General features: G+C 44.2%; 1 protein-coding gene across 2 annotated transcripts; it reads left to right on the plus strand.

Annotated features, from left to right (window-relative positions):
- The first annotated feature begins 252 nt into the window (after positions 1–252).
- Positions 253–24,965, plus strand: DHRS3 (dehydrogenase/reductase 3). Of its 2 annotated transcripts, XM_010722929.4 has the most exons (7): positions 253–390; positions 930–1,277; positions 20,513–20,656; positions 20,905–21,024; positions 21,670–21,908; positions 22,932–23,057; positions 23,885–24,965. In XM_010722929.4, exons 2-7 carry the CDS (start codon positions 1,083–1,085, stop codon positions 23,967–23,969), a joined length of 909 nt encoding a protein of 302 aa, XP_010721231.2. In that variant the 5' UTR covers positions 253–390; positions 930–1,082; the 3' UTR covers positions 23,970–24,965. The 2 variants fall into 2 exon arrangements, 1 of the variants encoding a protein (XP_010721231.2); XR_014887923.1 differs by having other exon boundaries at positions 271–1,277; positions 22,960–23,057.

Here is a 24,965-nt window from a genome sequence, read left to right on the forward strand (position 1 = left end):
CTGACAGATGTTGAGCAGCTTGACTTGGGTTCAGCCCAACCATCTCGGGCTGCAAGCAGCTTTCCCACCGACGCCGGTTCCAGCCGGGCAGGCGGCTCTATGGCAGCCAGGGCTTCCATTCCGTGCGGGTTGCTGTGCGGTGCAGCCCCGAACCGCGGGCGGCAGCCGGAGAACGGGAACCGGGCTCCGGGGGAGGGGAGAGCTCAGCCAGCCACTCACAGGAACAGTAGTGAAATCTCCCCGACACTTTAACTGTCAATCAGGCTTAATGGGGTATAAAACCTCCCCAGCGCCGCGGCTGCGATAGGCAGAGAGAGCAATAGGGAGCAATGAGTAAGGGCTGAAGGAGTGCGCGGCGTAATTCCTGCTCTGTGATCGCGGATCCGCCGGGTGAGGAACCAGGAGAGGGGGCAGAGGGGCAGCCCAGCCCTGCGGCCGCTCGGGACGGAGAGCCGGCAGATATTTATAGATAGGAAAACAAAAACAACCTTCCCCTGAATAGACCCTTTCTTAAATAGAAAGTCCTGGCAATTCTGTCTCGTTTCAGCGATTTCCTGAGTCTAAGAATAGAAATGAGCCGCCTGGAAGGCGCTGCAGGCAGCAATTTGGAGACATAGGCTGCTTTATTTTATTTTTTCCAAGTATAAAAAAAAAACAAACCAAAACAACAAACCCCTTCCATTTGGATACGGGATTTGCACGTCGGCCTTTGGCACAGAGGGACGGATGGCTACTTTTAATTTTACTTTTTGTTTTCCTACAAAACTGTCTTCCAGTTAAAGGCACGGGATCAGCATTACCTGCATGTGACGACCCCGGAGGACACCGACTAGAGGCAGAGCTCTCCTGCACTGCTTTCCTCCCACCCTACTTTTTTTTAGGAAGGGAGAGAAGGAATTATTTTTGTTTTTTCTCATTTTTTTTTCCAGCCCAAGAATTGCTTGCCCCCAAGTTTTGGAGGGGGACCGAAGACTCGTCACCCACCTGTGGGTGCATGAAGGGTGCTGGCTTTCCATCTCTGTTCCCTTGGTCTTGTGAAGGGTTGGAAGAGAGTTTTGCCACCCATCACCCGGAACAAGAGGATGGTTTGGAAATGGCTGGGCGCTGTGCTGCTGCTCCCCGTGCAGATGCTTTACCTGGTGCTGAAAGCCGCCGTTTGTGCTCTGCTGCCACCCAAACTACGGGACCTGTCTGGGGACACCGTGCTGGTGACAGGTGGGGGACGTGGCATCGGCCGCCAACTGGCCCGGGAATTTGCCAGGCGAGGAGCCAGGAAGGTGAGATGGGATGTGGGAATGGGCACCTGCTGCTGTGTGGGGCCCCGAGCTGTGCGCAAGCCATGGGGCTGGGAGGGAAGAAGGGGCAGCTGGAGTGGGACTCACCTCCGTGCCTGGGCCTGCCCTGCTTTGGGACTTGGGGTGGGAAGAGCTCTGCTTCACCCCCACGGCTTTCTGTTTGCCAAGTCATCTCATGTGCTTTCTGAAGCCACTTCTGTGCTGCCTTTTGCTGACCCTGTTTGAGGTAAGATGAGTGCTGCTCAAAGGCTGTGCTGCCACAGCAAGGAGGAGCAGCACAAGTGAGTGTGAGCTGTGCATCTCTCCTTCAGTCTGCATGTTTCCTTTAGGAAAGGAGAGGGACTGGGAGAACGCTGTGTCTGCACTGCAGTCTGGAGGTGCAGATGTAGCTGCTGCCCTCCTTCCCTCATCAGGAACTGCTGTGTATCTCGAAATCTGTTTTCCTAAGTACAGGTGTGAATCAAACAGGGATAGTTAAAAACAAACAAACAAAAAGCCAGGACTGGCCAAGTGGCAGAGGCTGGCCTCCTCTCCCAGGTAACAGTGATAATAGGACCAGAGGTGATGGCTTCAAGTTGCATCAGGTTCAGGTTGGATATTAGGGAAAATTTCTTCTTAGAAAGAATGGTGATGCACTGGCACAGCTGCCCAGGGAGGTGTGGGGTCACCATCCCTGGTAGTATTGAAGGAACATGGAGATGTGGCTCTGAGGGATGTTGATGAGTTGTTGGTAGGTCGATGGTTGTAATGGATGAGGGGAGGGAGTGGGGAGGTGAAGGATTTTTCCAGCCCAAAGATTGGTTGTCTCCAAGTTTTGGAGAGAAGCTGAAGACTTGTCATCAGCTGCGGGTGCATGAAGCCCTCAAACAAGGATTTGAGATTGAAGGTTTCGTATTTATTCCTCTTTAGGGGTAGGGGAAGGAAAGAACTATGTGAAATTAGACAGCTGCATAAATACTGTGCCATGTGAGAGAGAATGAATGAGAGTAAGCACAGAGTGAGGAAGAAGAAAAGTACAGAATGAGGGCAGCTAAAGAAAAATGTGCATGTTGTTTGGGTTAGTGTTTTGTCACTTCCTCACCTGTGTGCTCCAGTTTTCCATGCGTGGCACAGAGTGGTTCTGGTGCACGACTTTGAGGTGTAAAATAAAGTCAGCATTGAACTTTGATGTCTGTACATGCTTGTGTTTGTAAATCTCAACATGATGTTTAAACTCGTGGAGACAGAACAAACAAGTTGATTGACTTTTGGACCCAAGCAGTTTGCTGAAAGTGTATTTCCATTATCTGTTAGGACACCATGATTCACTTGTTGGTTAGTTAGCCTGGATGGTTGCTATGCTGAGCTGTGGCATTGGAGTGCTACCATTTCTACAGCTAACCCAGGGGCTCCTTATCCTCAACTGGATGCTAAGCAGTGGTAGTCAGCCCTAGCTGCCATGGGCCAAGAAGAGCTCAAGAGCTGAGGGTGCAGTTATTGTAAACTAATACAGGCTGTGGTTCATCTTCATGTCCTCTCTCTACAATCGCTACAAATTTTAGGCTGAAAGGCTAAACAACTGAATAATTCTTGGGCAGCTTTGTACTCATCTCATGGCATTAGGAAATGCTGTGTGGTTCTAGACATTGTTTGTAACTTTAAGGTGGCTTTTTTTGTGTCTTCTATGCCTGTCGTCGAGGTGTTTTACTTTTTGCTTTTGATGAACTCAAATTAGATTCTCCTTGCAGTTAAATCATCACTCACTAGAAAGTGAAACACAGCACCCTGCAAGCTGTGGTCCTCTCTGGCCCATTGGTGGTGGCACATCTTCCCAGCAATGCACAAGTAGGAATAACTTTTTCTTCAACGTTCTTAATGACGTTTATAATGGGTCGGTGGTTGGAATAGATGATCTCGGTGGTCTTCTCCAACACAATGATTCTATGATGCCATGAATGAAAGTTTTACCTCGATGTGGTGGTTTTACTCCCTTTGCTCTGAGGTTTCACTCCTTTTCTGCCTTCTGTATTCAGGCTGACTTTCTGTATTTCATGCTGTCTCCATGTAGAATGCAGCCCTCTGTTTGACACTACTTTGTTTTTATGCATTGCATTGGACAATCAAACTGAAAATTGAGTGGCCAGCAAGTCATCTTTCAGTAAGACTTTTTAGAATTAATATTCTACCTTTATCTTGCTTCTGTATGCAGTTAGCTGTTGTATAATCATACGTAAAGCTTGAATTATAGATCATAATTAATAATTTATATCAGATTCTGGTTGTCGGACGGCGTATTGACAACACCCAAAGAAAGTTTGGTAAAAAGCATCCACTAAGGCACCGAGTTCTGAGGCCATGCACAGTGCTGCACAGAGGTGAACAGAAGCAGTGGCATAAGTTCAGATTCTAACCCTGGGTGTGTGGAATATCTTGAAAACGTATCACAGCGCCTGCGCACACAGACATAGTGGCGGAGTTTTGGAGGTAGGCGGCGATATACAACCATTATTTTGAGATTAGAATCTTCTGAAAGATAGGTTAGTTGAGCCTGTTAGCATATGAAACCTCCTCTGGTAATTAGGCTGGATTGGATTTCCACTCCTAGTCTATTTTTCTTTTCAGAAGCTGGTTTTGTTAAGCACTGATAGGATGCATCTTCACAATTTTCACGTAAGATGACACTGTTGTATTCCATGAAGATTTAAAATGATCACCTCTGCAACTTTTTTGAGTGTAGAATTTTGATCTTGCAGATAAAGCTCTGAAGCAGGTGAGAAATAAATCAGAAAAGGGTTGAGCTGAATACAAGCACAGAGTCTTCAGCTTGATAGACGAGCACAGAGGCTGAAATTCTTAAACCAACATTACAGCAATCTCTTGGGCATGATGATGTACATCCATCCTCATTGCCATTCTTCGCCCCCATTCTTTTAACTCCATTGCTCTGCCACTGTGCTACAGATATGACTTGAACAAGTAAACACCTTGTTGTTCTTTGGACTCTGATGAAATTGCCTAAAAGGGGACATAGCAGCATAAGTTGACTTTTTCAAATGATAAAGTATGCATCTTCTAGGGTTGTTGTTTTTTTTTTCTTAGGCAATGAGGGGCTTCAGTCACTAGATCATTCCTGTTCAATCTACACTAAGAGGTCAGAGGATCCGTACTCCACTCTTATTTTTGGGTAGAAGTTTCCAAAAAGTACTTGGACGTGGGAGACAATGAGGAGTTACACACCTCCTGTATTTGCGCAGTAGAGCATTGCCTCAGCCTCACGCATTGGTAGTTCCTTGGGGCTCTTAGCCTTTGGTGTTCTGTGCTTACTCAAAATGGAAGAGTATATCTGTGTTATTGAAAGGGCAGAGAGATTTTCATGGCTTTGTGATCTAATGCTTATGGAAATAAAAATTCATTTCCATATCTTGATGGTGTTAAGAATGGGAGCGCAGGCCCATCGAACAAAATCTCCTGCATGGAGGAACAGACCTTAATGACGTGAGTAGTCAGAGGGATGGAGGGGTGAATGGGTTCAATCACTGATGGAGTTGAAAATGCTTTGGGGTTTCTCTACACCACTTGCTTTGCCTACAGCATTTTCAATGACAGTGCCCATGCCAGAGATCTGTCAGCCCTGTTCTTGATACTCTCCTGTGATGAAGTTTCGATTTTCTTTTCCATGTAATTTTGTTTGTTCACAGATTATTTAATCTGAGATCCGACCGAACAGGAAAGAGATACTTGATTCTTAGGTGTACTGGATTATTAAATGTTGCTAAAACGTAATAAAATTACCTGGCAAAAGATGCAGTCATAAGACAGAAATACATTCTCCAACTCCGGTATATAGTTTAGTGTCCAAGGTTATCTGACAGTGACTTTGGAAGAGTATCTTCAGCCTTTCCTGTTAGGAGATTGGTCATTGTGGATATTCAGCAGCATAACTATGAGAGATCTTAGAGCAGTGCTTTCCTATTGCTGCTTTGTGATCATTTCTGTTATTTCAGTTCTTTCAAAGCATGTATATTTTGCCCTCCTAGATTGGCTCTATTTTTTTTCCCTCCAGTTATTACAAGTCTGCCTTTTTGGTGAATCAAGGGTGCTTTGACAAGGGATGTCTCCAAGACACCAGATGGATTGGGGCAGCCTTCTGTTACATGGTGCTGCTGCAGAGGAAGGTTGAGCACTTCCTATTAACCTTCCTGAGAGTTCTCCACATTCATCACCGTGCAAGAAATGACCTCGTAAATGCACTGAAAGATCTCTCCTTTCCCTCTTCTGTTCTCTGAACATTTGCTTCCTGTATTGCAGGAGAGCAGAAGACTCAAAGGGTTTGCATGCCTGAGTGCTGGATGAGGTAAGCAGTCTGGAATATCAGGACAGACAAGAGCCCTTACTAGATGGCAAGGAGCTGGTGTCACCAAAAAGAAAACAAGAAACGGAAACTTCACTCTTGCATGGAATGTACTGCTTGATAGCCATGACCTCACTCTGTCAGCACTGCAGTCTAGACAATTGTTTGCAAGTCTGCAAGGTTCTCTTAGCAGGATGTCAGCCTGGTGGGCAGCTGCAGAATGCCACAGACACACTAACACTGACTGCCATGGGGCAGTTAACAGAGATCCCAAAGGCCTGACTTGAAAACTTGTGCTTTAGAAGATAGTCGTGCCTGTATGATTTTATTCAGGCTGCAAGCTGACTCCTGAAATCTCAAGTCTTCTTCCTGTCGTTACTTGCATAATGTTTTCAAAGCTTAATGCCTTCATTTAGAAAGAGCCCTTGTCATTGGAGTGGGCGGTCCTCCCTCAGGTTGGGATGGGAACGAGAAGTCTGAGGAGGAAGGGATGAGAGCTGTGCAAAGGCAGCACTGCTGTATGGAAGCCTGGAGCCAGTTTTCTGCTGTTCTACTAACTTAAACAGAACTGCTTCAGCTGCTTGAGAGCTTCTTATAATTGGAGAGTTTTAGCTGAGTGAGATTTTGGGCTGATGAGAGTAAGAGTATTGCAGAAAGATTATGTAAAAATGGTGCAGAGTGCTAGGATTCAGGAGCCACACTTCAAGATGACACTTGCAGGATACAAGCAGCTTCCGAGGCATATCTTGCAATCCTCTCTGAGTGCAGGCATGCATAGACCTGATCTGCTCATCCCAGAGCAGATGTGCTCTGCTAGGAAGAAAAGAGCTGGTTTGAAATAGAATTTCAGAGCTGAGAGGAATTGATTTTTCATGTGATTTATTGCTGTGTAGTTGTTGTTGACAGGTAATGTGATGGAATGGAATTGTGAAGCCTTTAAAATGGTGGTGTTAAAAGAAATGGACACAGTTCTGATGTATGTTTCCCAGTGCAGAATGTGCATGTCCTGTACTGGGGCTGTACTGGTTTGGAAAAAAAAACAATAGGAATAAAACAGTTTGGGGCATATTTACAAGGGAAATACTTTAATCTTGTTCAAATTTAAGCACTTAATGAACATCATAACTCACCAGTAACCAGAAGTATGTGAAAAGAACTGGGAGTGAGCATTTTCCCATAATATATTAATTTGGAAGTTGGGGTGAGCTGTGAGAGAACAGATTAGATGGAGCTGCTTTACAGCCTCTAGAAAGGCTTTATTTCTACAAAGCTTGCATACTGGCAGCGATTGCATTGAAGGGCTTCCTGCTGGCAGCTCACTTCCCTGTTGACTGAAGGTAAGGATGGGCAGAGGAGCCCTTGTTTCAAGTCCCTGCTTGGATGGCACTGGGCCTGTTATGTGTACTGGTGCCAAGGCCAGTGGTTTGGATGATATCCTGAATGAGTGCCTCTGGTTGGCAAGCATGGCCAGAGCTTGGCAGTATGAGATCTGTTGATGTCTGAGGAGCAGCGTTCTGGCTGGAGCTGGTTTTGTTTATAATTTAGAGCATACCTGTCTTTTGTTGGCTGTAGGGAGAGTAAATAATGTTAACGAGAGGAGGGACTCACAGAGCAGCAGGCTTGGCATCTTGCATCAAGGTGATGTCGTGTGGAAATAGTGAGGCTGGGCCACATCTTACACCAAAATCCACCACTTCTTAAAATGCTTTAAGGCTGAGGTCACAGAATCACAGAATTGTAGGGGTTGGAAGGGATCTCTAGAGATCATCGAGACCAACCCCCCTGCCAAAGCAGGTTCCCTACACCAGGTCGCACAGGTAGGCGTCCAGGCGAGACTTGAGTATCTCCAGAGAAGGAGACTCCACAACCCCCCTGGGCAGTCAAGACAACTAAATGGAAATTCCCACAAAATAAAGGGGCTGTCAATGCTGCAAGAAATCTCTAGGAAGGGCTTTAAGACTGAGGCTTGGTTAATGTCATCACGGTGCCTCAGATGCTCTCCAGGTGTAGAGAGTGCAGTAGGAAACACAACAGTTGTTGAATATCTACTGGTGGGGGTGTGAAGGTGGCAAGAGGAGCTCTGCCACCAATGAATGGCAATTAGTAACACGGGGATAGTGGCCTTGAAGGTGAATATGAGCCATCAGAGATGGAAAGCTTGACGAGGAGGCCGTGAAATTTGAAATGAGTTGATGTGGTGAAAGCTGTAGTCCAGGTGTAGGGTCTGAGGACAAAAGCTCCTTTTTTGAATTTCAGGTGGCTTTTCAGCTAGGATTTTCATCTTGCTTATCTTAAGGGATTCATCCCCATTTTATTTGTGTTGTTCTGTCACTTCAGTGACATTTAAATGTGCTGCTGTGTATTTCTGTTGCCTTTATGTCATGCATCTGGCACAGGCTAGGAAAAAGTTGACTGAGAACTGTTCCCATCTGAAGCACCAACATAGATAGTTTTACTGCATTAAAAATGAGTTAAACATGCCATTGAACTAATTGCTGAACAGCAATTTGCTTTAAGAATGACCTTAAGCCCTTCATACATTTCTGAGCATTCTGACTGCAATGCCTAGAAGGAATGAAAGATGTAATTTGTTGTTTTTTTTTTTACTTTGTTCTGGAAGCCTGTGCTGGTTGGGGCATGTGGGGTGATAATTGAAGGGTGTCCAGCTAAAGACATGGAGCCTAGAGGAGGCCATGAGGATGCTCAGAGGCTGGAGCACCTCTGCTATACAGACAGGCTGAGGGAGCTAGGGGTGTTCAGCCTGGAGAAGGCTCTGGGGAGACCTCATTGCCACCTTCCAGCACCTTAAGGCATATAGAGCAGAAATTATAATAGAGATCTTCCTAGCTGGGTCCAGACTCTCATCTTCAAAGCATCACATCAACATGCTGAAGAGTTAGGTAAGTCAGAGCCAGGCACTGACAGATGTGTTGGCTGATAACACTGACGCCAGTAGGAAGGGGTCAAATACATGTTGTTTGACCTCTATCCCAGTGGGGATCAAACTGATTCTAATTAATAGACTTGGGAATAGCTGGGTACCTTGGCAGACCTTGCAACTAATTTAAATTGTTCATCCTGTTAGTTTAGCCATAAAGTATGTGTAATTACAGAAGGGTTTTGTGGACAGCCACACTTACGTTGCCACCTTCTTAATTACAATTTATTGAATACAGTGCTACAGAGCTGGCTGATTTTGATTAACGTAGATCTTTGTTATCCAACACTGCCAGGCCAAATGTGCCAGTGCTCTAATGACGAGAAAGTACTGTTTGAAAGCACAAATGCAGCTCTGCTGAAATCAGTTACAGCTTTCCAATGTGACTATTTAATGATAGGACAAGGGGGGAATGGTTTTAAACTGAGACAGAGGAGATTTGGGTTGGATATTAGGAGGAAGCTTTTCACACAGAGGGTGGTGAGGCACTGGAACAGGTTGCCCAAGGAGGCTGTGGATGCCCCATCCCTGCGGGCATTCAAGGCCAGGCTGGATGTGGCTCTGGGCAGCCTGGGCTGCTGGTTGGTGACCTGCACACAGCAGGGGGTTGGAACTGGATGAGCATTGTGGTCCTTTTCAGCCCAGGCCATTTTGTGATTCTATGGCCATGAGATAAATGTGGCTCTGTGTCTAATCAATGGCAGTTGTGCCTTTCAGTATGCTTAAGCAACTCTTAAAGCTACACATACTTGAGATGCTATAAAAATAATGCCTAGAAAGATGATAGGCTGTGATTGTCCTATGGCTGGGTATGTTTTCAGCCACAGGTTTGCCTACATAAAGTTGAAGAGGCTATTGGTGTGACCAGGCTGCTGTGTTTCATCCTGTATTGAAATGGAACAACCTTTTAAAGTAGGTGCAAATGCAGTCAAGCATGGCTTCCCATTGCGTTGATTTTCTTCCTCTCAACCCACACAGACACCGACTTGCAGAAGTTGTACAGGTAGACAGCGTTTGTCTTTTAGGTTTGGCTTCTCTCCCAGCAAGTCCTGGACTGAAGCTGCTGGCTGAGTTTCCATGAGTATCAACTTATATCCAAAAATGAAAATTGCAGACGTTGAGCAAAGTCTTAATTCAGTGTTTCTAGAAGCTTCTCTGTACATCAAAGTTTATCTGCCTTGCTAGTCTGAACTTAAGAGATCATGAGGTACTACTTAAAAAAAAAAAACCAACACAGGAGATTTGAAGCAATTAGAATTGTTTGTTCATTCTGTTTGCCCTTTGAATCACTGGGTACACCCAAATTACATTTTGAAGATTTCCTTCATATCTGAGGAGGGAACAAAACTTGCACCACTTCAAATGAAAGCAGAAATTCTTAGATAACCATCCAACTCTTGGAGCAAAACTTCAAATATTATGAGACTTAAATCCTTCAGGTTGGAAAAGACCACTAAGATCATCCAGTCCAACCCAACCCACCGTGCCCGCATCCCTCAGTGCCACATCTCCACACTGAACACCTCCATGCATGGTGACCCCACTGCTCCCTGTGCAGCTGTGCCAACACATCCCTGTTCTTTTGGAGAAGAAATTGTCCCTAATATCCAACCTGCACCTCCCCTGGCACAACTTTTAAGAAGAAGGGATCAACAATAACAGAAAACAGGAGATCAGGTATTTTTTACGTGAAGATTAAATTAGTGCTTCTCTTAGATCTGTCACTTTAATCTTCTTGCTACTGGTAAACAACACTTCATCTCTGATCAGCACGTGCACTGGGAGAGACTTGGCTGCTGTAGCTCAGAGAGGGAATGGGAAATCCTGAGATGAAGCTTGAGTTTAAGTACAAACTCCAGTTCCCTATGCTCTATGTCCTAAAGGAACTCAGCAGTGAGGACAGTGCTCAGCTTACTGCCTGAAGGAGGTCGTCTTCCAAGTAGAATATTAAAGAGATCCAGCTGGTACAAATGCTTCTTTCCCGAAGTGGTAATAGAGCAGGGCTGGCTCTCACCGCAATGAGCTGTCAGAAGTGATGTCAGAACATTTCCAAGGCTCTTGGGAAACACGGGAGCCCTGCAGCGAGATGTTTGATGTTGGGTTTGAGATATGCTGATTGTGCAATGTCGGAGAGCCTGCTTCGTGTTGCTGGCTATAGGATTTTAATCCAGGCACTTTGGAGATGGTTGCCTGCGTTGTATTTAGATGTGAATGTGCGCTTTGTCTCTTTATGAGCATCATGCTGATCTCCCCAGATGACATGCAACCCTTGCAAATTGCTCTGTGACACCTCCTGTGCTGTGAGGGTGTGAGTGAGTGTGTGTGTGTGCACACGTGTGTGTAAGTGTGATGACAAGTGTGTGCATGGCGTTCTCTGGCACTCTGCATCTTTACAGCCCAGAGTTCAGCAGCGGGTCAGCCAGCTCCTCCTGACATCACTGCACTTGTTTACCACTCACACAGAGGAAGTGCTGAGCTGATGGGTTTGCCCACTGTCATCCTTTTAGGCCAGTATTTTTCTGCAGCATCAAAAATGTAGGAGAGCTGTTGACTTCCATGAAGGAATTTTAGTGTCTCTCCCTATCTGAGCTAAAGGGAAAATTAAACGTGGGAAATTCTTAACTACTGAAATGATATTACAAAGAAGAATCGCATCTAAAGGATGGAAACTTCCAGAGAGCAGTAACTCATTAATATGCCAGAGCTTGATTTGTGATTGCCTGACCAGCCATATTAAAAGCATATTAAATAAGCATCATTGTAGCAGAGCCTCAGGAGAGCTGCTCTGATCGGTCCTGGGTAGGAATTTTGTTTCTACATTTAGATGTCATCTTGAGCTGGAGCTGGGCTGGTTTTCCTATTATTTTTTTTATTATTATTTATTTTTATGAGCAGGGTAATTACACTTCATCTTTGCAGTGTATTGAGGGAATGGCCTCAACTGTGCCAAGGAGGTGCGGGTTGGATATTAGAAGAGTTTCTCCTCAGAAGGAGCAGTGATGTGCTGGCACAGCTGCACAGGGAGGTGTGGGATCACATGGAGGTGTTCAGAGTGGAGATGTGGCACTGAGGGATGCGGCCAGTGCTGGTGGGAGGAGGATGGTTGGACTGGATGATCTCAGAGGTCTTTATCAACCTGAATAACTCCATGATTCTATGGCTTGTTATGGCCACTGAAAGACCCTTTTGGCCACTCTGCATGTTTGTTTGTTTGTTTTTTGGAGATGCGTTGTCTGGAGCTTATCATCCTCTGATTCCCATCCATCTTCTTTGTCTTAATGGGCTGAGAGAGTTAAATATAACCTAATAACCACCGTTTGTACAGCACATGGATAGATTTTAGAAATTCTGCCCTGTTGCATAGCAACAGTCATCATTAAAAAATAACATTTGGAAACATACAGAAAAATAGGGGAAAGCAATTAAGCATTTAAATATCAAAGCTTTCTTCTAAACTGTATCCCATATTTCTTTGAGTAAATACTCATATTAAAAGGTGCTTTTTGACAGCTTTTATATGGGTTTAAAATGGCAACAAACCTCTTCTTTTGGAGTCGAAGAAAGGAGAGTTGTAGGGGAGCTTGTCTGGAGCTGCTGCTAGCATTCAGTTTATATGTGGATTTAATGCAGGCATTTCAACTCCCTGTGCTTCTCCAGGAGCCTCAAGGGAGAAATTTTTTTCAGTCGAGCTGCATCATATTATGTGCATGGCTGATCTGGAGCACATTTAGGTCCTTCTGGAGGGCAGTTTATAATGACAGCATTAGAAACATTATTCATTCTTAGGTTTCCACGTCTGTTTTTGTTGCGAGCATTCCTCAAGTTTAATAACTTCAAATACTTTCCCCATGTCTTTCTTTTCAGTGATATTCCTGCAAGGGCTGGGATTTTCTGTCCACCTGTCCTCTGGCTGTTAGACATTCCTTGTGGCTTTCCTTGTCCAGCAGAGCTTCTACTCCATTTACCATCTCGTCTACCTTATTTCTGAATGCCAAGACCCCTTGAATGCAGCAGGACTGTAATGACACATCTCAGCACTGTGGGTTAAATGTGTCTCCAGTGCATGTAGCACTGAGCACAGCAGCTAATTGGCAAGTTGCATTATTTTTTTTATTGAGGTTACAGTGGAATTTTGTATACCTCCCCCCCCAAATAAGTGTTGACAAAAGACTCATAATGATGCAGTTTGAAGCAAAACTGAAGATGCTGTGAATTAAAGCAGGCTTGGTGTACTCCCTCAGTTGGTAATAAGTGTAACTGGTACTTTTGTAAGCAATACAGGGGAGCAGCCCTGAGCCTCAGAGTGCAGTGGTGGTGATGCGTTGGCCAACCTTCTCCAAGAGGTGTTGAAGCACTTCAAGTTTTGGCACTGTGGAAAATCATATAAAGGCAAACTCTTTTAAAAAAAAAAAAAAAAAAAAAAAAAAAGGCAATAATTGTAGCTCTTTAATTCTTATTTTCCCCAAGCTCGTCTTGGGTCTGATTTTCTTTTTCCAGTTTGCTAGTGAAGAAGGAGCAGACTTTTCAGTTAGCTGTTGGTTGAACCAGGAATCTTTAGGAATCCCATTCCCAGTCAGGTGGTTGGATCCAAGTCTTTACTTCTAACACTTCCCTGCCATCTAAACTCTGGGTTGTCTTTAACTTTACTGAAACAAACACTATTCAGTGTCAGTATAACTGTCCTAGTCAGTGGTCAGCTATATGACATGCACACTAAAGCTGCCACATGGTGAGAATTCTCTCTGAGAGGCACGGGCTGTAAGTAAGCGCAATAATGCAGAATTTTGGAAGGACAACATGCAGACCGTAGCATTTCTGCCAAGCAGACCCAGTCATTTCTTTTTTTTCCCTTTTGAAATGCTATTTATTGACATCCTATCCCCCCATCCTGCCTGCTCTCCTTGCAGGACAAAAGGGCTTTCTGCACCTGCATGTTTACCCTCCCCACAATTTCCTGAGCTCTCTGTGGACATTTTTACATGAGCCTGGATTACAGGATGCCGTGCCAAGCGACTGGAGGCGGCAGCACGCTGGCTATTTCTGCAGGATGGAGCCTTATGTTTCTGTTGGTGGATATCTGCAAAGCCTTCTTATGGAATCCCTACCTTCCAAATGTCCCCCCCCAGCCCCAGATTTGTGCTTTGCAGCCAGAGGGGTTTTATTGCTGGGTGTTTCTTTGTGTGCTCTGCTTCCCCGGAGCAGAGGCCGGCCCTAACACATGGTGTGGCAGACATTCACCATTAAAAATCTGTCGTTTTTCCCCCACAAATGCCTCGGTGAACCTTTGCGGGGTGACAGCTTGTGGCCACTTGGTGCTTTTGTTGGAACGTGCACTCCGTTTGACCCTGTCCCAGCGTTAATAGGATTGTAAAGGCTGACTCCTGCGTGACCCCTTCTTGCAAACAACCCTCACCCTTCCCCTTCCTCAACTGCTCTGTACAGCAGAGCTGAGAAGTGTTGCTCCCAAGGCAGTCTGCAATTCGTGTTGCAGACAAAAGCAATTGGAAAAAGCATTGGGGAAAAAAAGAAAAAAGAAAAAAAAAAAAAAAAAAAAGGCAGCGTGTGGCCACCTGTCCTTAAATAGTCCTGACTGTGAGAACAGTGGGCATTTGTTCACTTCTTCAGAGGGAGCTGGTCTCAAATGCCTCATTGCAGACAGTACTACAAGCTTGCTGTCCAATGTAGGCCTCTGCAGGATGGCAGGCAGGTGTCTGTGTGTCTCTCTGTGATGTTTTAGGTGCTGCTTTGTTTCCTGAAGAGGAAAAAAAAAAAAGGAGGTGACTGGGGTCCAGTTGGAGTTGACTTTGGTTTAGGGAAATAACACTGATTCCATGGAGTGCAAAGTCAAAGTATGAAGTAATAAAAGTTCTGACTCCAGGGGAAAGGAACTGCAGTTCACTTCTTTCGTCTCCTTCTGAGGTCTCTGTAGACCAAAGTTTTATCCTCATTACTGCACGTTACTCCTGGCCCCAGCTCAGAGCAGCTCATAATAAGGACTGTGTTCTGTGCTTACCGTGGTGGCAGGGTTAAATCAAATTCTTCTCACCTGATGTCTTTACAACCTCTAAGTACCAGCGTAGAGAAACGTGTGTAAACTGGCTAAACAGGCTAATTCCTTTGATTCCCCTGTGCTTACCTGTAATCTTTCTTCTGCCAGATCCTTGCAGCTTTGGTACTCACTTTCCACTGTGGGAATTGAGAAAATTTTGCCACTGGCCTGCTTTGTTTGCTTATTTTTATACCAGTGTCACTAAGGAGCTGGGTTAAGTATTTTGACCTACTTCAAGCATCAAAAGGTTCTTTTTTTTCTTTTCCCCCCCCTTTCTAAAGCAAAGATCGTTTTTTCCCACTGAATTGCCACACCTTTCACTCTTCCAGTAATTTGTCTTTAGCATGCCTCTCCCATGAAGGGCTCCTGAAATAACTTGTCTGACTTTGCCCTGGGGGCAAGACAGGGGAAGGGGTGAAGAAGAAAATCCTTTTGCCATTGTAAAAAACAGAAACACTTTTGAGGTTGTAGGATTTAGCCTCCTGATCTCATGATACCCAAATTCTGCCAGGATTATGGCACGCACTGGAATGCGTGCATTTGGAGGGCCAGTGTAAGTTAGCACTGCCAGGCTTTGTAAGTGTATGGGGATAAGACTGGTTCACTTCAATGGGTTATTGACACTTTGTACTTCCTAAAAGTACAGAATTAGGTGCAGAAGGGCTTTCTCTGTTTGAACAAAGGTCTGTGCAATTACAGTTACCAACTCAAACAGAGCAACTTTTGTTTCTCTGGACTCGAAAGGAGGTTGAAAGGGAGGAAAATGTGTTGACCTACCAAATACTTCTTATCTACAGATAGGCAAGGCATTGTGGTTGGTTTGTGGAGGTAGCAATGATGAGATCAGGCAGGAAGGGCACTTTCGTCTCTGCAGCACTTTAATCTTTCAATGCCTGCCAGTTGATACAGATTATTGCTTTGTGAATCATGAAATACAGAAACTCTGGGGGTGGAAGTTACTTCTCCTAGTCACTGTGCATGCTGTTGTGTTGGAAAAGAGTAGCAGTGAATTGTGCAGTAGAATACAGCCTGGATAACCCAGAGCATCAAGAAGAGCACGTGTCTAGGTGCTGTAGCATGCTGCATCATCTCTGAAGGCGGTTGAATGGGGCCCTGGGCAGCCTGAGCTGGTGGGGAGCAGCCAACTCATGGCAGGGGTTTGGAAGTGACTGGTCTTTAAAGTCTCCTCCAACCTAAGCCATGCTGTGTTCAGGCTCAGAAAAGCTTTTGTTGTGGGTCACCTTTCAGTTGTGGTGCAAAGTCCAGCACAGCAGCTCTGCCAGGGATACAATGCCGATTTAATTGAAGATGTAACAGCAGCATCCCTTTGCTGTCGTTCTTGACTTTTGCTAGCAATAAGATTGGACCAAACAAGCAAAATAGCTTTGTAAATGAGGTAAAATTAATCTCATCTCCTGTACTAATCACATACCTGAGGCTCTGGGAGCACAGGTCACGTGAATATATTGTGGTTGACAGTAGCATCAATCTAGACCAGTTTATATAAATCATCAAAAGCATAACTCACGTGGACTTGTGTAGGGTGGAAAGCAGGGATTGAAACCTAGAGCCAGGTTTGGGGCTGCGGGCCTGCAGCCAGTGTTGGCTCTATTGAAAAGTCTCTGCAGTCCAGCAGCAGCCAAAGCCTTCCCTCTGGCTGCCCTCTGACCTTAGGGCATGTCTCATTAGCAGATTAAGCCCGGAGTTAAACGAGGCCTCTGGGAGAGCAGGGCTAGGGGTCTGCCACTGGGGCTGGAGTGATTTTCTTGAGGCCAAGATAAGCAGCTCTCTGCCTTGCCAGAGGGGAGAAGATAAAGAGATAAGGTTTGTTTAGCATGAATAAATCCTGGGAAAATCTGCAGTAAACTGTGATGTCACGGCCCTCCTCCAGAGGTAAGAGAGAAAAGCACGCTGCGTTCCTCTGTCGCCGTAAATCCATTACTTTGTGCCCGGTGTGGAAACCCCCTGCCCTGCCAGCACTCGCAGGCGATGGATTTCACACCCCACCTGCCTGCTGGGGTCAGCCCGAGGTAAGAGCAGGGCCACAGCAGGGATTTACCGCCTCGCTGGGCTGCTGCCCTCCCCAATTTTCTGGTCAGTAACCCTGTGAAAGGAGAGCGTGTCTGGTGCGGCAGGGAGGAGATGAAGGGGGAAGAAATGGTGGCTGGATTCTTTCCAGGACGGAAAACTGTCTGTCCAAGAACTTCTCCGAGACACAGATTAAATATTCCTCTATCCACCATCAAATTACCCTGAACGGGTGGCTGTGCAGTGCCTGACAGGCTGTGTAATAAGCAGTGCTGTGAATCTCCTCTCCTTTCTTCTGCATTTTTCTCTGTCCCAGATGGGAACAGTGTCTGCGAGAGTCATTCTCTCCAGTTGGGTCACAGTCATTGCCAGTTTAGAATTAACCTTAAAAAGGAACAGGAACACACACTGTGCCCACAGGTTGCAAGCTGTGCTTCCTAATAAAATGCTCCAGTGGCCCCATTGCTCTGAGCACACTCTGTCCCCATGTCCAACCATAGGGCTCCCATGTGAGCAGGCCAAGAAAACCAAAAACCACAAAAAAAGAGCTTGGGGAGATCCTGCTCCATCACTGCAACAGAGATGGGGTCCAACAGTAAAGCGTGGTGACCTCCTGGCCAGCGTCCCATGGGGAAAGTCAGTGGGCATGGTGGGGCTGGTGGTTGGGTTTAGAGGTCTTTTCCAGTCTCAGTTGTTCTGTGATGGTGAGGATGGGTGATGAGGCTGATGCAGCCACTCAGTCTTCTCAGAGTCTTTAGAGTGAAGGCTGTGCCAATTTAATTTGGCTAGATGTAAGACAAGAAATTGGAGATCTCATAGGACCATGTAGGAGCATTCAATCTTGAATTTGGACCAAAAGCAAGTTGTATTGAGTTTTGAGTTTTATACATCTGTAAAAAGTAGCAGAAATGATGGCAGGAAACCTCGCTTCCCACTGTGCCATTAGGGAACTTTCACCTCTCACAAAAGAATGGTCTTTTATTTACTGCTTTTCTCTTATGCAGGCTGAAGCCTTCACCTGAGTGTGAACAGTGTCAAGGATGTGAAAACTTCCCATGGAAAAAAAAAAAAATCAGTCCTGAACTTAATGCTGTCAGCAGGATAACCAGCAAATTGCCTTCCCCAGATGGCCCAAATTTTAATAGGGTCGCCTTGCAAGACTTGCCTATAGGATATTCAAGTTCCCAAAGTAACTGTTGGGGCATAAAAAACATTATGTCCAAGAGCTGCATCACAGACAGATGTTCCTTTAACAGGTCATTCTTCGCTTAACTGTTCCTCCATGTATGTTTCCTGGCATTCAATGAATCAGTGGCAGCTCTGGGGAGTGAGGGTGTTTGAAACAGATGAAAGTGAAGAGTGAGGGATCTACTTTTTGTTTTGCAATAGCAGTGGGAAAGCCACAGTGCATATGTGAGGCCCATCTCTTGCCGTATTTATTCCCCTTGCCTTTACCTTATTGCTCTTTGCTCTTCTTGCCGTGCCTTCCATCACTCTGCAGGCTGTCAGTTGACCTTGCAGTGCCTGCACATCACTGATGCAGTCCTGTGAAGAGGCTGTACTCCACACTGATGCAAACACTGCAGTCAAATGCTTCTGTTGCTGCTTCTGTCGACAGTTTGTAGTGTTTTCTCTCCCCTTTCCACAGAGATGTAGGTTGTGAAAGAAAGCAAGTAACTGCGTACCCTTACAGTTAAGCAATATTTTGTAAATATTTCCTGGGAGCCTGTGAAATTTCTCACGTTCTCCATTTCCCCTGAAGTCTGCAGAGTAGGCATACAAAATATCACCCAGTCTAGCTCTGAGTTCAGGAGCGTGTAAATAGTCTTCAGTTCTACAGGCGTTGTGTAGATGCCAAAGCCTGATGGCCAACAGCAACGTGCTGAGGCCAACACGCAGGCCAAATTGTTATCTATCTGCTTTCTTACAGCTTTTTCAGTCTGAACACAGCTCTCTCCTTGCGAATGAGATGCTCTGAGACGAGATTTTCCATGAAATGCTTGCTCTGAAGTTAGCCAGTCCTCCAGCCCTTCAGTGACTTTGAGAATGGACAGCCAGCAGTCTGCCTGCGTGTGCTTATAGATTAATAAACCTGTGATTAATCAATGGGGTTAATTGTATATTTAACTCATTTAGGAAATGAATGAGAACCCAGATACTTCTGGGCTTTACTCTTGCTTAGTTGCACTGGGAAGAGCTCTTTGAGCCTGCCAGATATCAGTTTTAGTACCAGATATGAGATGGATTTAAATAATCCTTAAAAATAGGCATGTTAAAGCCTTCTGCAAGGGATTTGTTGTGGGGAGGGAACACCACAGGACCCGATTTGTTGTGTTTATCCTGCTGGTATTAAGTCGGTACTGGGAGTTGGTCTAGATGGCCTTCAGAGGTCCCTTCCAACTCTAAGGATTCATGATTAATTATAGGGACTGAGTTATAAGCAGTGGTGTAATTGAGACTTACTTTCCCTCTTCTTTCTGCTTTTGAAAAGGACTTAAACTATACAGATATAATAATCTAAGTGTGCTTATTTTAACCATAAACAATTCAATTTAACAGTCTGATCCATACTCCATACCCAGTGATACAGGAAACAACTGTAATCCTGGATGGCAAGTGATAAGACCACTGCTTGGAAATAGCATTGTTCCAAGAGCAGTGAAACTGTTTCCATTTTCAATGCCCATTTTTACCTATCTCTGATTAGAGTAAACCTGCATTTGATTATGTGAATGTCTTTATTTTTTTTAGTACTAAATAGCAATTGTGCATGATGGACACAACCTACTGTGGAAAAACCTGTGTTGCCTTGAGCCACGGTTGTGAGCAGTGGCAATCTTTTGCTCTTTCTCCTTTGGATCTTGCTGCTGGGATCACAGAGCAGTCAGATGGTTTCTGTATCATTCTCCAATCACTGGCCATTCATTTTGAACATGATGAACACAGAGCAGACTGTAGCTTGAAAGGCAAAAATGATAGATTGATCCATATGTAGATATCTTAGGTAACAGAGATGGAATCATGCCATTTTCCAGTTCATAGAAAAATAGAAGTGTAAGAAAACAAATATTCCATTGAATCTGTTATGCTGTAGATTACTGGTTGAAAGTTTGTGGTGGAAGCACCATTTTAAGTTTGAGACTCACCTTGTTGTCTCACTAGTAACACAGGGGTGAAACCCCATGAGGACATTTAACCAACCTGGTAACATCTCAGGTTGTTCCTCACTTCCATGATGGTAGAGAAACACAGACAGGGTTGTGCTGGTTCTGTCCTCATTATGTGTCAGATCTGTGCTATACAATGTTTTGTTTCCATGGGCATCCAGTATTGTTCTTTATGCAGGAACTATTGTATCAGTTTTACTGTGTTTGTTAACTGGGAGTGGCAAATGAAATCTTACTTGCACTAGCTGCAAATTAAATTAATGGTTGAAATCTCTCCCTCTAAATGGCTGTATTAGGATGAGCCTCGTTTGAAAAGCAGCTAGGACACCAGCCTGGAAACAGCCAGCACTGGGAATTGTTATATTGGATATGCTGGAAAAAAATGTCTTACTGCATTTGTGAAGTGTTTCGTGTATTTATTGGGTTAAGCTAAATAACTGTTTTTTCTTGTTGTTGCTGGTAAAGGACCTGCAAGCAGAGTATCAGCAGTGGGATCCAGCCACCAGCAGCACACTGAAGTCCCATCTGCATGTACTATAAAATCATTGTTAGTCTTAAGTGAAGCAATGCAACAGGGCTGGCAGTGAAAACACATCAAAGATGTTCATCAATTTGTTGAAGTTAGAAGCATGTTTTAATTATCTTAGATTTGAAGCAGAAGTACTTTGGTTCTAACAAAAGGTTTTGGGTTTTTTTTTGCTGCAGATCATCCTGTGGGGTCGAACTGAGAAATGCCTGAAGGAGACCACAGAGGAAATCAGGATGATGGGGACAGAATGCCATTATTTCATCTGTGATGTTGGAAACAGAGAGGAAGTCTATCGGCAAGCCAAAGCTGTGCGGGAGAAGGTTGGTGTGCAGAAACAGAACTTGTAGGCAAAATGTAGTAATTCCTTATCTTTGAGGAAGGTGGTCATATTGGAAAAAAAGAAAGGTGAATATCCAGCTTATGTCATGCAAAGTTCTAAGTGATCCAGAAGGATTACAATGCCTGCAGACAGGATGCCAAAAGCTATGAAAATAGAAGTGTAACCTGGCAATAGGAGACATTCAGATAAAATAGTGATTGCTGTAATGAGTTATTTGTTTCCTTGCAGGTGGGTGACATCACTATCCTAGTGAACAATGCTGCTGTGGTCCATGGTAAAAGTCTGATGGACAGTGATGATGATGCACTGCTCAAATCACAGCATATAAACACCCTGGGACAGTTCTGGGTAAGATAAGCTCTCACATCTCATGGGTTCAGACTTGGGACTGAGAGTGACAGATAAACTCATGGCTGATACTTTGTCTTTCTAAATGAAAGTTAATAAAATAACCATCAAAGGTTCCAATAGCAATGTAGTATTTGATGCTCTTGTATCCCCATTCTGTGATTTCCAGCAAAACATCTGATGTCTGCTGAGAAAACCTGAGCCCACAGAGGAGAGTTTTCTGTACAGTGATGTGTATGGAACATCAGCACAAGACTGCCTTGCTCGGGGAAGGAAACTCATTCAATTTTGAGTTAGTAATAAAAAAAGAGCTTCCTGTGATTTCATCTTGTTGCTGAGGACTTTATCCTCCACAAGAAGCTCTTAATATACAAAGCATTCTGTTTGTGGCCTTTATCTGTGGCTACTGCTTATGTATACACTAGGAAATATTGGTTTTCCTCTATACAAACTTTTCCTGTTTAAAAGCTTTCAGAGAGTGCAAAGCAACAAGACACTGCTCCCCTCCTTTCCTGGCTGAATAGGCAGTGCAGTTTGACTTGTTGTCTGTGTCACCTTGTTGTTTTTTTCAGGAACTGTTGTTTTTGTTGTATCTCTGCTGAGTAAACCCTTTCTGCCCCTCACCCCCTCTGTTGTGCTCTTCAGACCACCAAAGCGTTCTTGCCAAGGATGCTGGAGTTGCAGAATGGACACATAGTTTGCTTGAACTCTGTCCTGGCCTTGTCAGCCATCCCTGGTGCCATTGACTACTGCACCTCCAAAGCTGCTTCTTTTGCCTTTATGGAGAGCCTGACCTTGGGGCTGCTGGACTGTCCTGGAGTGAATGCCACGACAGTGCTGCCCTTCCACACGAGCACAGAGATGTTCCAGGGCATGAGAATCAGGTCAGTCCAGGGGAACTAGAATAAAGCATCTCATTTTAAATGAATCATCAGAATACACTCCTAATTAATGCTTCATTTAGTTAAGAGAATTTGATGTCTCATTTGGCTGCCTGGGAACAGAGGGTCACTCTAGGCCACCTGGGACTCATCAGACTGGTTCCCTCAGTTTGCTGGCATATTCATGCAGCCTGCCTGCCTGTTCTTAGTGAGGCAGTTGCTTCTACAGAGAAATCTGAAAGCTATTTTTCCCTGGGTGTATTTGGGCCATTTGCAGCCACTTAGAGAGGGAGGGGAGGCAATCTGAAAATTGAGGTCATTCAAAACGGAGCAGTCTACAAATTGCTTGAGAATTAACAGTGCAAATTCCTTCTTTATCCATTGATATATTTAATCCTTTCCCACTAAAGGGAATGAAATCCATTTACTGAAGTAAGGCTTTCACTACATCCTTTAAAACAAGCTAAACTAAAAAAAAAAAAAAAAGCCTAATGGCTGACCAAGTTAATCTTTTACGATCAACAAAATAACCTCTTAGTCAAGAAAATATGCAGCATCCAGCCAGGAAAAGCCTTACAGAGTCATAGAATCATAGAATGCTTTCGGTTGGAAATAACCCTTGAGATCATCTAGTTCCAATTACGTTTGATATTAAAAGCTGTAAGGAAAAATATTTGTTTTTCACCTGTCGAGAATTTGAATGAATCAAAAAGCAGCAGAGAGGAAGAACATTGACATTGAAAAGACAGCATTTTGGCTTTGGTTTGCAGACAATTTAAGAAAATCCCTGAATCAAGGTGCTGAATACTTTCTGCCACTTCATCCTAAACCCTTGAGCAATAACACAGTACTAGTGGTTGGAATTGGGCTTCGTAGTCTCCTGTCCCTTCTAGCCTGCTTTGAGGCAATTCTGAATACCAGCTGCCAATGATAACTTATAGTGAGTAACAGAACATGGACAGTGATTTCTAAAAGAAGGAGTTTGGTTGACAAATAATTATTTTATTTTTTACTTTATTTATTCAGGTTCCCTAATCTTTTTCCTCCTCTCAAGCCAGAGACTGTGGCTAGGAGGACAGTGGAAGCTGTGCAGATGAATCAAGCCTTCCTGCTCCTTCCATGGACAATGAATGTTCTGGTCATCCTGAAAAGGTAAATATTTCCCATGCCCAGCCATAGCCTAGCTAGTGAGGCAAGGTTTACTTACAGTCCTGCTCTGTCTGTCCACCAAAACAAACCTCAGTTTGACTGTTTATCAGGTAACTGGGTTCAGACCAAGTCATCCCTTTCCAGGAGAGCTACAGAAGCAATAGAGGGAAACTTTTCTGAGGTTCCCTTAGCAGATTTGTTAGATTTTCTTCTTGAGTTTACGCCTTGTGTGAAACCAGTTTTACTCCCAAAATTAGAACCATAGAATCGTTAAGGTTGGAAAAGACCACTTAGATCACCAAGTCCAACCATCAACCCATCACCACCGTGCCCACTAAGCCATCTCCCCAGGATTCTGTTTCCTGAGGTCTAAACTGCCATCTGGGAAATTTCTTAACCACTAACATATGCGTCTCGTTTTGATTCAGCAAACCACTCTTTGGACTCTGTGCTTCATATTGTAATGGATTCCTATGCAGTAAAGTATGTGCATCACAGCTGTATTTAGAGAAGACGTGAAGCTATCAAAAATATTTGTGTGTATGATTAGGACAGGATTATTTTAAAGTGCCTAAGGAAAGAAAGTCATAACTTTATATCCTGAAACAACTGAATAGAAAAAGCATATTAAAACGTTTTTCTGTGCAAATTTGCACCAAAGCCTGTGGAAAACCTACTTCAATCAGGAACGGAAATGGAAAATAATCACAATACTAAATACTAAAAGAAAAAATATATATATTATATATACATATATTTACACATCCTCCTATTAGAACAGACTGAAAGGTTTGTCTGGTCTGCTTATTTTCTCTCTGCTCCTCCTGCAGCATTCTCCCTCAGGCAGCACTTGAAGAAATCCACAAGTTTTCTGGGAGCTACACCTGCATGAACACTTTTAAAGGACGAACATAGACTTGGTGGTGGAAGGACTGTTCTTCAGTGAAACCAGCACAAGCATGAAAATCCTGACAGGGCTGTGAATCAGCAGTCTTGGCTTGTAGCCTGTTCATGTGACTCGCGCTGCTTTGAGGCAACACATTTCTTGCAGGTCATATCCATAGAAACATGACCTTTGCACAGGATTTAATGACCAGACTATGGACCCTTGGCAAGAAAAAACAAAAAGTGTGAAATGTTTATGTGATGTTAAATTCTTTAGGGTTCGATTGTTAAATCTGCTCATAGTTTTAAGATGTAATTTTTGTTTCTAAAGGGCTGTCTCAGCTGAGAGGCAGCATGTTACACCCCAGGCTTCGTTCGTTGCCTTCGGAGGAACTGCGTTGCAAACTGACACTGATTACATTTCAGCTTTTTGAATGGGGAACTTTAAAAATGAAGAGCTACAAGTCGTGGACATTGAATGGAAGCTTTCTTCCCTTCCTTCGCTTTATATTTGTTGATGAAGCCGTTCCCAAGTCATGTCAGGGAAGGAGCAAACTGCTGTTCTCTCAGTGAAAAACTCCCCAGGTCTTTGCAAGGATTGCTCTGTGCCCAGGAAAGCTGTCTTACTGCACCCATGAAGGCTGGACAGCAATGCTCGGTCAGAAGAGCATACAGTTTGAATCGTGGAAGATTCCTTCTGTCATTGAGCTCATATATGGAATGTAATTGTCTTTCTGAATATTTTTGTTCATTTATGATGAAATATATATATTTTTAGCATTAATTCCAGATTGCCACGCATGTAAGACAGCATCACATGGGGGTAAACTAAATCTAGAGCCTGCTTGTACAAAAACACATTCAGTGACATAATCCATACAGAGTAAAATCCGTTGTACTAATCTGCACAATGAAATAAGTGGAATAATTCTCTGAAAATGGAAGAGACAGTGCTGTAGTGCTCATGAAATGTGGAGTTTGGAAGCACAGTTAGCAAAGGCCTGATTAAATGCATGTTGAATTCAA

Source organism: Meleagris gallopavo, chromosome 23 (assembly GCF_905368555.1).
Source record: "Meleagris gallopavo chromosome 23, MGAL_WU_HG_1.1, whole genome shotgun sequence".
Classification (NCBI taxonomy): domain Eukaryota; kingdom Metazoa; phylum Chordata; class Aves; order Galliformes; family Phasianidae; genus Meleagris; species Meleagris gallopavo.

What these genes read in the sequence shown, in the direction of transcription:
- DHRS3 (XM_010722929.4), top strand. Translation starts at nt 1,083, where the DNA reads ATGGTTTGGAAATGGCTGGGCGCTGTGCTGCTGCTCCCCGTGCAGATG. An exon ending in CCAGGCGAGGAGCCAGGAAG is followed by an intron (nt 1,278 to 20,512) that starts GTGAGATGGGAT and finishes TTTTTGCTGCAG; the next exon opens with ATCATCCTGTGGGGTCGAAC. An exon ending in GTTCTGGTCATCCTGAAAAG is followed by an intron (nt 23,058 to 23,884) that starts GTAAATATTTCC and finishes CTCCTCCTGCAG; the next exon opens with CATTCTCCCTCAGGCAGCAC.